Source organism: Poromitra crassiceps, assembly GCF_964638095.1.
Source record: "Poromitra crassiceps genome assembly, chromosome: 1".
NCBI lineage: Eukaryota > Metazoa > Chordata > Actinopteri > Beryciformes > Melamphaidae > Poromitra > Poromitra crassiceps.
Window position 1 is genome coordinate 105,916,419 of NC_139623.1, and position 13,638 is coordinate 105,930,056.

At 42.5% G+C, this 13,638-nt stretch overlaps 1 protein-coding gene across 1 annotated transcript in view; it reads right to left on the reverse strand.

The window, feature by feature from the left end:
* rps6ka4 (ribosomal protein S6 kinase, polypeptide 4) overlaps positions 1 to 13,150 on the reverse strand; it is a 36,976-nt gene extending 23,826 nt beyond the window's left edge. The window contains exons 1-5 of the mRNA XM_083644860.1: positions 12,296 to 13,150; positions 9,578 to 9,649; positions 8,922 to 8,989; positions 4,266 to 4,416; positions 345 to 460 (exon numbers count right to left, since the gene is read on the reverse strand). Of these exons, the coding sequence (XP_083500986.1) occupies positions 345 to 460; positions 4,266 to 4,416; positions 8,922 to 8,989; positions 9,578 to 9,649; positions 12,296 to 12,383 (495 nt within the window). The 5' untranslated portion in view covers positions 12,384 to 13,150. The remainder of the gene's footprint in view (positions 1 to 344; positions 461 to 4,265; positions 4,417 to 8,921; positions 8,990 to 9,577; positions 9,650 to 12,295) is intronic.
* Between the last annotated feature and the right edge of the window lie 488 nt (positions 13,151 to 13,638).

Here is a 13,638-nt window from a genome sequence, read left to right on the forward strand (position 1 = left end):
TTTCATTGAAATTCGTTATCCAAATTGCTAGATTCCAAGGGAGAATCTAGTTTGCTGGCCCACTAGCTACAAGTTATGGACTACCGTAATCAACAAAAAACTAAAGAGCAATCAAATGCAGCGCAACCTTGAAAATGTAGTTTCACCTCCCTTCCATATTTGTGGTTTGTGGACATGCTGGGAAAACGCATGACAAACCTTCTTTGCCTCATTACTCCAAATTTACAGCTGGTTGTCAAAAGTGTCATTGGGTATCTTTAACCATCTAGAGTGTTTTCCAGGCAGTAAAGTAAAAGAGTCCAGAGGTGGACGGAGGTCACAGGGTTGAGAGGAGAGACACCCACCTTGTGCAGGTGCTCTAAAGCCAGGATTATTTCCCCAATGTAAATCCGCACCGCCTCCTCACTGAAGTGATCCCGCTGGTACAAATGAGTGAACATCTCCCCTCCGCTCACATAGTCTATACACACAAACAGATACACAGCCAGCCATGCACTTGAATAGACATATCAATTACAAAGACACAGACAGCAGGGATGTAATGATACGCTTAAACAACGATATGATACGTAACGTGATACATGGTTGCGATATGATATAAGGACGATATTGGCTCATTTAGAGCGATATGATACGATTCAATGACTTGAAATCGATAGAGGCCTTGCATGGAATGTTTGTGTAGTTCTATTTCTTCCAGTATGGCTGCCTGTAACCATTGGTTTCAATAGACTATAACCGATCCGCACTCAGGAAAAACAGTTGATTTCTTTTATTTTTCTTTACATGATGTCCAACAGTGCAGCAAAGACGTTTCGGCCAGTGCCTTCTTCAGTAGCTGCAAGTGTAACTGACAAACAATTGGTCTCAGGGCCTCCATCTATGCCAGGCTCCTCCCCTGTCAGTCACACACCTGAAGCTCATCACTCCGTCATCAATCAATACAGTTTCAGTCATTCAAAACAATAAACATTGCATATCAAAAAGAGAAGAGGGTAGTGGTGTGTTTATTTGATGAACTATGGGCATGACATTGTGTGTAAAAGGTTCAATGGTTTGGCTTGTGTGTTGCCTGTATGGTTAAATGTGTAAATTGTCTGGATTTGAAAATGGTCTATGGAGAAGCGCTGTTTTTTTTAAGTGTTTTTAATGTTTATTGTTTTGAATGACTGAAACTGTATTGATTGATGGAGTGATGAGCTTCAGGTGTGTGAGTGACAGGGGAGGAGCCTGGCATAGATGGAGGCCCTGAGACCCTGAGTTTGTTAGTTACACTTGCAGCTACTGAAGAAGGCACTGGCCGAAACGTCTTTGCTGCACTGTTGGACATCATGTAAAGAAAAATAAAAGAAATCAACTGTTTTTCCTGAGTGCGGATCGGTTATATTCTATTGAAACCTCTTGCCATGAAGTATAACAAAGTGATCCAGCACCGGACTGAATTGAATCAAGACTTTTTTTGGGGTGAGCACGTTGTTTGGTGAAAATTCTGTAACCATTGGTAACCACATTCAAAAGAAAATACCTACTTTCTATGCAGTGGTAGAAACACTGGAAAAGCATGATATTAAGATTCAAGATTCAAGATTACTATTGTGACTTGTTTACAAGAGCCAGTAATAAAGACACCACATTATTATGTTTTTGTTGATATATTTTGCATATCAACACATAACAAGCGCCATCTGTTCCATTGCCATCTCCCAAAAAATGGTTGCTAGATCACAGGCAGCCATCCTGGAAGAAAGAACGACGATACGATTTAACAATGATACGATACGTATCATGATACATGGTTGTGATAAGATACACGGACGATATTGGCTCATTTAGAGCGATATGATAAGATACGATATGTAGGAATTAGGGCTGGGACTTTAACGCGTTAATTTAGATTAATTACTGAAAACATAATGTGTTAAAAAAATTAACGCATTTTAATGGCACTTTATTTTTGCACTACAGAGACCATGGAACATTTCTCAGTGGACGAATTCCAGGCATACCAATCATACCGATGCACAACGTGCATTGAGTGACATCAGACAACAAAGCCACACATGTGGAAGTGCGCTGTAACGACAAACATTTGCATATCAGCAGCACTTCAAGCCTCCGTCATCACCTCAATGCTAAACATGTTGCAGCTGCGTGGAAGCCAGAGATACATGTAATGTTATCTTAGCCACTGATCATGCTAAAGCAGAGTCGCCAACCCACACTCAGATGACGGGGTTCAGAGCCAAGATTAGTAAGTTCACGTCTGATAAGTGCAAATACAGCAATATGTATTGTCTGGGCTCCAGGTTAAAAGAAACAGAAATTCTCCTTTAAGTTTGGAAACCCCTGATCTATTGCATCGATGTATCGCTTTATATTCCTACTAGTGGTGGGACTCGATAATTCTTTTTTCTAATTAATTAGAGGCTTTGTAATTGGGTCGGGAAGATTTTCAGATTTCAAAGTGGGCCGCAGCATTCTTAAAGGAGAATTTCGTTTTTTTTTTAACCTGGAGTGCTCTCCTCACATTAATTATTATCTGACGACTCACCCAGTGTTCTTCGCAGCGTTTTTGTCCATCTTAGGCGTTGTTTTGAGATCAATAATGTGCAAGCCAGTTCTAGAATGGAGCTCCGTGGGGGCCACATAGCAGCGTGCTTTTCATCCATGTAAATAGACAGTTTTATTCCCGTTTTCAACCTATATCGTCATAATCCGATCCCCAAGGAACCATCAGACTGCTAATTCCCCCCCGGGCTCTTTTCAGCGGTAGTTACAGGCATCCCATTTCCGCCTGTCGGGTCAGTGAGAACAAATCTCGTCAAGTCAGTCCACAGGCCAGCAGCAGGAAAGTCTCGCGGGACTTGACAAGAGTTGGTCTCACTGACCCGACAGGAGGAAATGGGATCCGGGAAGAATAGAGGGGGAATGGAGAATGGAGGGGCTCTCCCCCAATAGCAGTCTGGTTCTTTAGGGATCGGATTATGACGATATAGGTCGAAAACGGGAATAAAACTGTCTATTTACATGGATGAAAAGCACGCTGCTACGTGGCCCCCACGGAGCTCTGTTCTAGAACTGGCTTGCACACTATTGATCTCAAAACAACGCTGCGGAGAACACTGGGTGAGTCGTCAGATAATAATTAATGTGAGGAGAGCGCTCCAGGTAAAAAAAAAACGAAATTCTCCTTTAAGAATGCTGCGGCCCACTTTGAAATCTGAAAATCTTCCCGGGCCCACCCAACCCTTTAATCACAGCTCTGATCAACACACGACACTAAGATGATGTATTTCCCTATATGTTTTTTTATATTATTTTTATTTTTTTCATTAACAGAGCATGTGAACTTGGGCATAAGGGAAATTAATAATCCATCCACATACAAAAACATTTCGGCAAAATACCCAAAAGCACTTTGCCAACATCTCCCCCCTTACTCATCAGAAGTATTTGCATGCATAACACATTTGTTGAGACAAAATGTGATGAACACCAACAGAAGAAATCAATCTACAAACTATTAATGCTAAACTGTGAAAAATGCTACCTTATCTGTAAAGGGGAGACGTGTGGGTACCCATTGAACCAATTTTCATTCAGATAAATTGAGCTGAGAGGTCAAGGGACCCCTTTGAATTAGTTTTCCCTCGCCCAAATTTTACCTACGTTTGGAGCGTTATTTAGCCCCCCTCCCGACAAGCTAGCATATTATGCTTGGTACCAATGTTTGCCTTAGGTCTTCTAGTTTCTTCTGATAACAGGATCTCCACTGTAGCTATAAAAATCACCCTGTTACAGCCATTTGGTTTGACTCCAGATTTGAAAATCTGGAGTGTTGGCAGACCACTCGCGACCCACCTGCAGTACCTCCACAGCCCACAGTTTGGGAGTCACTGCAATAGATGAATCCGTATACTGGTATCGGCCGATATTGTCTTGTTGACTGCAATCGGCCATCGGCAAAAAAAGATCAGTATGATTGAATTTGTGCTCATTCAAAGACAGTATGATGAAGAACTCAAAACAAGTGAGTTATTTGTTTAATGAAGATGTCGGTTTCCCTGTCAAAAAAGGCATACAAAAAAAAACATATCGCCATTGGCCAAATTGTTATTTTAAACATCGGTATCGGCGCAGAATTCTGCAATCGGTGCATCCCTAAGTACACCCCTAACAGACAGGCACACACAGTAAGGGCCACATACAGAAAAAGCCTATTTGGCAGAATGCTCCACATTTGGGTGCAGTGACCCAGCGCTCACCCAGGATGAGATGCAGCTTGCTCTGCGTCTGAAAGGCATAGTGCAGGGTGACCAGGAAGGGAGACTGGCGGATGTGCTCCAGCACCTGCCTCTCAGTGCGAGTGTGTTCCGTCGTCTTTGCCTTTTGAACAATGGCTGCTTTCTTCAGCACCTGGGGGATTCATTAGGATCTTCCATCAGTATCTACAGTATCAATCCCATCAATACTAAGTACACATCAACAATGGAGTTGGGTTTAAAGACCAGATGAAGTCAAAAATAAAGAGTCCTTAACTCATTCCCCGCCATTGGCGTCTCTAAACGTTATTTATTCACCACGCAACCTGCACGCAAGACGTCCACAAGTCACTTGTCCTCAGGAAATAGTAATCCAGTTCCTAAACTCTTGACGCCGTGTAAATTTCAGCCGGTAGATTGCTCCTGACATACAGTAGCCTACACAGACAACCAGTCGTCCCCCCGCGCAAGACGAACGCGCGACCTGGTCTTCCCTCTTAATAGCGGGGTGAATCTTTCTCACACCGATGTTACGGTAAAAGCTGTGCCCACGGGCGAGTTTGACCGGAAAGGGAAACAAAATCAGTATGGGGTTCATAGTTGAGTGTAACACCGCCAGTATCCGCCATCAAAGGCATTTATTCGGGTCAGGAGCCGTGAAGAGGACTTAATTTACAACTAGAACGACCGTACCGCGGATTTATGCCTCCGGCATTAGTTCATTCTTGAGTCCAAATCGCCATTTGAGGCAAATTGGAAGAAATTCCATGAAGGCGCTCCTGAGATGTTGCGTTACAGAGCTTGGAAATTGGGTGTGTGAGCTCACAGTGACCCTGCATTTTGACCTTTAACCATCAAAGTCTAATCAGTTTATCCTTGAGTGCAAGTCGATGTTTGCGCCAAATCAGAAGAAATTCCATCAAGCCGTTCTTGAGATATCGCGTTAACGAACTTGGGAATGGCGTTCGTGAGGTCACAGTGACCTTGAACTTTGACCACCAAAATGTAATCAGTTCATCCTTGAGGCCAAGTTAATGTTTGAGGCAAATTTGATGAAATTCCGTCAAGGCATTCCTGAGATATGGCTTTCTGGTCAGAGACTGCTATTTTTGGTGAAAACGACCTACATTCAGGTGTCGATAACTAAAGAACGAGTGAAGGTAGAATCAAACTTTTTTTTTCATATGAAAGCCGAGGCTCTCTTCTTTCTTTTGGGATATTCAGTCTTTACGTAGTCATAGAAAAAGATATTCTGTGGGTCTTGGAAAATTAAATGAAAATTATCAAAAACCCTGGCGGTGGCGAGTGACTTTTTCTGAAAAACTGGTGGTGGAGAATGAGTTAAGCAGTGTACATAAGGGCAGTGTGCCTGTGAGAGAGTTGTGCTAAAAAACATTCAAGTGAAGGGTGGCTTAGTCAGCCTTCACTCTGTGGTGGAACATTTGGATTGACATCTCTCAGCCAGCTTCAGTTGCTGTGCTGGAGGGTGGCATGTATACCAAATTCTCTCATGTCGGGGCGTAGTGTAAAGGTAAACGCACTCGCCTACCACCACGGGACCTGGGTTCAATTCCCGGTAGCGGTACTTCTGGCTTGGTCAGATGTTGGCACAATTGGTCATGTCTGCAGGTGGGAAGCCGGTGCGCTATGAGTCCTAGACGTCGCACCATGCAGTACCATGGGAAGATGGTGTCGAAGTAGCCTATCTATCTATCTATATAAAAAAATTGAGTATGGGGACTTTGTTTGTTTCAAGTTCTGCGTTCGGCCACAGCTATGCCGTTTTACGTGCGATCGGGCTGAACCCTTCAGGGTGTGTAAAGGGCACCCGTGCAATTGACCTGCCGGATTTTTTAATTAGGCTAATTAGCTAATGATGTGATGTCATCAGTGATGATGTCATTAGCGATGATGTCATAAGGGCGCACACACACACACAAGGAGGCATTGTGACAAGACTGATCAGTGATGTCATAGGGGGGCACACACACTGATGATGTCATCAGTGATATCGGACACACACACACACACACAAGGAGGCATTGTGACAAGACTGATCAGTGATGTCATAGGGGGCACACACACACACTGATGATGTCATCAGTGATATCATAATGGGACACACACACACACACACAAGGAGGCATTGTGACAAGACTGATCAGTGATGTCATAGGGGGCACACACACACACTGATGATGTCATCAGTGATATCATAATGGGACACACACACGGAGGCATTGTGACATCCCTGATGCAATAACACACACACACACACACACACACACACACACACGTGTCAACAGAGGCATCGAGCGAGCGAGATGCCTAGTAAGAGGAAAAAGACCAAATACTCTGATCTGGCAATACAAGCTGCCCAGAACGGCTGGAAGACCAAAGATTGTCTCTGTACAAGTGGGATCGGATGCAGGGGTCCCAGGGATTCGTTGCGACATCTACGATCCTTCTATTGAAGAAGATGGGGGTGAGGGGTCGTTCCCTCCAACAAGCAATCAAGCCTTTGTCAAATGCAGCGGAAAAAAGCAGCAATTGGCTTTGGATTAAAAGAAAAGACAAGAACTGGGCTGCAGGATCAACATAGGAGGGTGTGGAACTAAGCGGGGTGTACCTGGGATGCCAGGTATCACCGTGACCGTTGAGCCCTCTGGAGACGCCGTGGGCCTATCAATGAAACGTTGAAAAAGGAGGGTGCCCACCTGATGACCCCGATGAAGTACCCACCCTCCCTATCAGCACTCCATTCCTACTGCCAACATCAAGAATGCCAAATAAGCACAGGGATTGAAACATCAAGTCCTATTAGCTCTACTACTACTAGGGATGTTCATTTTGAAAATTTTCCAAAATCGATAATCGGTGAAAATTAACGATCAATTATCGATTATCGATCATATTAATACTTAGAAAATTTTCAATATTTTTTTTTTTTTTTACAAAATGAATGCCTATGGCAGAAAATACGAAAGACAACGTGTTCTCCTCAATGAACTCTTTATTTCAATGTGTCTCCTCTCCAACACTGCTGTCCCCGGCGCATGCCGGTGTGAATTTCCCATGTTTAAAACAGTTTTGTTGGCACAAAGGCCCGTGCCCAGCCAGAAAACTAGAGACTATATGAAGCTCCACCTCACGTTAGTCGGCTGTGCAATGGAGTGGGGCGAGGAGGAACGAATTCCACCCAAACCTAGTACAAAAAATAATAATAATAATAATAATTTAACAATTAAAAAATCGATCCAAATGCCACAGGATCGATTCCAATCCTTAACGATCAATTATCGATTTTCGATAATTGATGAACATCCCTAACTACTACTGGACGCTGCACTAGTGCCTCCTGTCGTCGGTCGAGGGGCTTGTTCGGGGGGAGGGGAACTGGGGGAATAGCGTAATCCTCACACGTGCTACGTCCTGCCAGTGAAACTCCTCGCTGTCAGGTGAAAAGAAGCGGCTGGCGACTGCACATACTGTATATCCAAGGAAGCATGTGCTAGTCTCAGGCTCTTCCCAGATCAGCTGATGGGGTGGAGCAATGACCGGGACAGCAGGGGGAATTGGCCAAAATTAACCTCGCGTCACCAGGCTCTTCTCGGCGAGAAAGAGCCTGGCCTCCGTTTACAAGGGATTTTCACTGTTCACTGTTTCACCGGCCTAGAGCCCGCCCTAGACAGGAAACAAGCAGCGGAAACAGCTCGTTCATTTGAGAATCAGACACAACGAATAAGAAAATAAAACGGCAAACAACAAAACAAAAGATGGACGTACCGAAATAAGTTTTTTTAAGAAGTTCTTGTAGAAACATCGCAGATTCACAATATCACATATTTTAAGGCAATGTCTTTGGCTCTCCAGAAACCTTCCTCGGCAGTGACTACTGGAGAAATGTGCTAACGCTACTATACAACTTGTGTTGTTGTTCATTTTATCAGGCTCGAGCTAACGTAACCTCGCCGCTTCAAGCTAACGGCAACAAAGACGTTTTTTGGCGCACTTGTTTCCGGTATCGTTTCCTGTTTCCTTGGTTTACGCCCCCATGGCCAAAAGCGGAGTAAAGGGTGCCCAGACTAGCCAAAATGGGAGGAAGGGGGGAAGGGGGGGGGAGGGGGAGAAAAAAATTCTGTCATGTAATGTGTTCATCTAAAACTATCTTTCAAAACTGCCACTTTGTTTTTCATCGCCTGATGATCCCCAAACACTCTGTAATTTGGCTAGAATTCATCAATGCGATGTGCCCTCATGCTGTTCAACTCTATCTCCAGCCCGTATGTCCTTTTCAATCACACACTCTTGTCGTGGAATGAGCTCAGATTGTCATTTCATGTGGTCCTTATGCCACCCTGAGTTTTGGTCCTTTTGAAAAATGAAACCGTACAGTTTGGTATAAATTAGCATGAAGGGAAAGGGATGCATGATTTTATCAGTAGAGACAAGCTGCTAGTCCCCCTGTGAAATCACTAGGTCGCAAAGCGCATAATTACATCAAAATTTCAAAAGCTAATTGGAGCCTATACAGAGGGCATAAAGCTTTCAGTGACTTTCAGCAAAAACATGAATGTGTTTATAGGGTAACATAACATTTTAAATAGGTTTCTTAGCTTACAATACAGCATTGCCCAATATTTTAACTAAAAGCCTCACCTTCATAGCATATAGCTGGCCTTCATCATGACCGCTGTTCTTCCTGACCAAAAACACTTTTCCATAAGCTAGACAAAGACAAGAAGAAACATTTTATGCAGTCACACCAATTACTTCTATAAACAAAGTCATACAAGTAACAGGCAAAAACAACAGACACACCAACATCAAGTGTCTTATTGAGGTGTGGAGCCACTGTGAGTCGCCACAACAGGTTCAGCAGGTGCATGAAATGCACAAGTGTCTGGAGTTCTGCCCAACACATGGAACAGTATTCTTCCACACAAGATGTCATTGTGTGTTGTTTGTTTTGTTGATGGGAAACAGCTTCTCTGGCCCTACTCAAGGCTCTCCCATAAGTATTCAGTTGGGAAGAGATCTGGTGACGGAGATATGGTCTAATCACGAACCATTCGGATACCATTCACGATCAACTCTCCAATCAGGATATGAATATGAAGAAGTGCGTCACCACTGGATGAAGGTAATCAGTGAGAATAACTTTGTTTTCACTGGCAACACCAACTGTACTTGACCTCTCAACATGGCAGGAAAATGCATCCCATCTGCTTTCAGTATACTTTATATCACCAATGTATTTCAGTTTGGCTACACACGAGGCCGTATATGTGTGGACGCTTCATGCAGACACTTACCTCCAGTACCCAACACTTTGAGAAGCTCAAAGTTCTCCATGCCGACCCTCTCAGTATGACCTGTGAGGTTAGCTAGTGGCAATAAACAATGATACCACGTTAAAAGAAAAAGTAGACAAAAGAAGAATATTATATTTTCAGCACACAGCAAACTGTCCCACACAAACTTGGTCATTCCCAAAGTCGAAGGACAGACACAATTCAAAATTTCAACAATTTTACTTATTCTAGAGAGCTTGGGTATAAGCCTCTCACCAAATAGCATTCAACTTTATGTAACACCTCAAACTTGGCAACACACAGTCAAATGTTAAGGTTCCGGTTTACAACAAAAGTAAAGCATCACATACAAATTACAACACAGGTGTGTAGTGTAAAGTGGCGTCAGGAAGTATTCAACTCCATTTTTCTGTACTTTGAGGTGTTGCAGCCTGAATTTAAATGTTAAAAACAGACATTTAACATTTTTTGTCAACAATTCACGCAAAATACCCTATAATGACAAAGGAAACAAATTTAACTTTTTGGACTTAAAGTTACAAGTTACTTAAGAACAAAATCTATTTAGCCTGGCAAAAGTAGCCTCTTGAGAGAATAAAATAAAAACTCAGTCATATCATACAATCGTTCAACATAAAAGCAAACCACAAGAAACACTGCCACTAACAATGGACAGAAAAATACAAGGAGAGAGAGGAGCGCAAAGGGGAGAGAGAAAAAATAGGGCAGCAATCAGAATGCAGCACACTATAAAAATTGTACTCATTGAAAATTTGCAATGAATACAATGCAAATTTTGAAAATGTATTGAAACCACTATCGGAAGGAAATAAAATAAAAAGATTGGGGGGCAACTTCTGTCCCACAGTGGCACTGTCTAAAAAAACTGTCTTTGGGCATTTACAAGATTTTGGGGGCACTTAAAAAATATTGTAGTAATATAGCAATGCTGCATATCATTGCTAAAGCGTAGTGTGAAAAACAGTGTTGTTTGTGTGAATGTGTTCTTCATTGTCTTCTGGCAACTAACTTGCAGGTGCAAAATGGAAATGGAATGAAAATCAAATTATCCAAATCTTGGGGGCAATTTTTGCCCCTTGATCACAGTTTTTAGGGCATTCTTGAGGTTTCTTAGGGCATTTTTGCCCTTGCTCCTGACTCATTTCCTACACTGATTGAAAGGGAAATACAGAAATATCTCATGTAAATACGTACATATTCAACCCCTTGCCTTGAGTCAATACTTCGAAGTACCTTTAGCAGCGATTACAGCTTTGAGTTTTCTTGGATAGGTCTCAGCTTGGCACATCTGGATTTAGGGAGTTTCTCCAATTCATCCTTGCTGATGCTCAAGCTCACTCAAAGGGGGCATCTCAACAACAATGTTCAAGTTATACATTTTCAATGGGATTCGAGTCTGGAATGGCTTCAGAACAAGAATGTGAAAAGTCCTTGAGTGGCCCAGACAAAGCCCAATAAGTCACTGTCCTGCTGCAGCATACATCATCATAGCCTCAATCAAAGGACTTTTCTATTGGTCTTTTGCAGTCTGAAGCTGGTTCTCACAAAGTCTGCCGTTTGCTCTATTCATTGCTCCCACTAGCCTTGTCTCCCGGTCCCTGCTGCTGACCTTCACCCCACAGCATAATGATGCCACCAGTATGCTTCATTGTAGGTGAATGATATGCGGTGAGCTGTGCCCGGTTTCCACCTAACGTAGCACTTTGCATTATGGCCGAAGTGTTCAATTTTAGTTTCATGGGACCCCAAAATATTTTGCCTCATCTACTCAGTCTTCCGCATGCCTATGATTCCCTGCCCTTGCCTAATAAGTATACTTACAACAATCAAAAATTTGTGAAATCCATTGATGTCCGTATTTTCAGTTTATTTTCAGTCCGTTTTAAGAATTTTCTAGTTTGGTCCACTCCAAGCCTACCAGATTAACTTTGCCAACCATTGGTCCCAAGCCAATCAGGATTTCCCCTCTGATTGTGGTATGGGCAAATCAGGTGGTCCCGATAACCTCCTAGTGTGCCATGCCCAGCGTAGGAAATTAGCCAAGGTCAAGTGGCAAAAATCTCAGAATGCCCCTAAAAACTGACCGAGGGGCAAAAATTGCACACAAGATTGCAATGATTTTCATTCAATTCATTTAATTTCCATTTCCAACACACACTCAGCACCTGTAAGCTGGTTGCCAGAAGAAGACGAAACACACACACACACACAGCGCTGTTGTGTTTACACTACCTTCAGCAACTTTATCATGTATGCACTAATTTAAAAAAATTAACTAAGTGCCCCCAACTTTTGGAAATGCCCCCATTTTTTAGACAGTGCAGCGACAAAACATCTTTCAAATTCCCTACACTGGCCCCCCCATATTGACACATGCTTATAAATCATGTCCAGTCAATAGTTGGCCACATGTGGACTCCAATCAAATTGTAGAGACAACTCAGGGACAGCAAAAGGAATATGGATGCACCTTAACTCAATTTGTCACTGCAAAGGGGTTGGATACTTGTTAATTAATGCGAAATATTTCAGCTCATATTTTTTAATTAATCAATTTTTGACACTGTTAGTTATTGGTAATGAAATCTTCATCTGATCCATTTTGAATTCAGGCTGCAGAAGAACCACAACAATCTGACAAGTCAAGAGGTTGAATACTTGAATACTTTCTGAAGGTACTATGTATACCTGACTTACCATTGGTAATCTCATGCTTGACGGTGCAGGCCTTTTCATTCGTTTTTGCATCGGAGTCATCGCTACTATCAGAAGCGTCCCCAGACATACCGAAAGTAGGCTCTATCTACAGATTCTAAAATGAACGGGGCCACCCGGCTAGCCAGCTGTTTGGGTATTAAAAAAAAGTTACACTAAACGCTCAGCCCCGGAAAGCTTTATTGCGTTATGACGATTTAGAGATGACCAAAATGGTCTGGTTTTCTAAACAATATCGCCGCTCTAATTGCCTTGCCTTTGACATGTTTCGCATTAGCTAACGTTAGCTGTCTTATCTCAAATGATACCAGAGGACAATAATGGCCGAAATCAATCAGAAAAGGCTGAGAAATGTTAGCTGGGTTAGCATAGGTTAACACTGCTAGCTGGCGTTATTTCACCCTAAAATATCATCAATGCTGGGAGTAACAGCCATTATTTTTCATCCATGTAAGAACAATTACGTTAGCTACTCATTAACGTTACTGTTTGACATAACATAAACGTTTGATCAAAACAAACGCGTAACATTAACGTGTTTACGTTAGCTAGTTAACGTTAACCTAGTTACTGGGTAAATAGCCCGATTGTTAGCTAACGTTATCGTTAGGACCAAACAAAACATGGTATGCTACATAGTTAGCTGGTAATGGTTAGTAATAAGTTAGCAAACTAGTAGCGTTAGCTAGCTTAGCTATACCTAGCTCGCGAGTCCCTGCTGTAGTTGCTCATCAAACTTTCAAACGTTAGCGTTTGCTAATGTTTGGTTAGCACACTCAATTACAAAATTCCCTGGTTAACCAAGATCATGTTGGAAAGGCCAGCTTGGGTAGTTCCTTATCATCTACGGGAATCAAGTTCATGACTCACTCATGTTGAAAATAATGCACCCCACTTTATATTTTGTCAGCAGCTAACTGCTAAAAAAAATGCCTGTTTCCCAATTTCCCAGCGACAGGGTGGGTGCGTTGTGCGTCACGTGATCAAACAGGAGGAGCGAGATTGGTCGAGCCCTAGCTAGATGACCTCCCACATCAGCATACATTTCCTATTTACATGGATCACCATTTTTCATAACCCAATTTTTCTATGAATGTACGCTAAATATGTTTATGGCAAATTGTCTAGCTACGAACATATACGTTGTAAATACTGGGTTACACTATCCAAGGTGAGTAGTTTACGCACCTTGTTTCCCCCATGAGGGAACAGCGTGACATCACAACACCGTAAAACACCCGGAACCGCGGCAGTTACCTAGCATAGATGAGTTGTGCCAAACAAACGTTATTATCTCAAAAACTACATCACATCGCTTATATTGT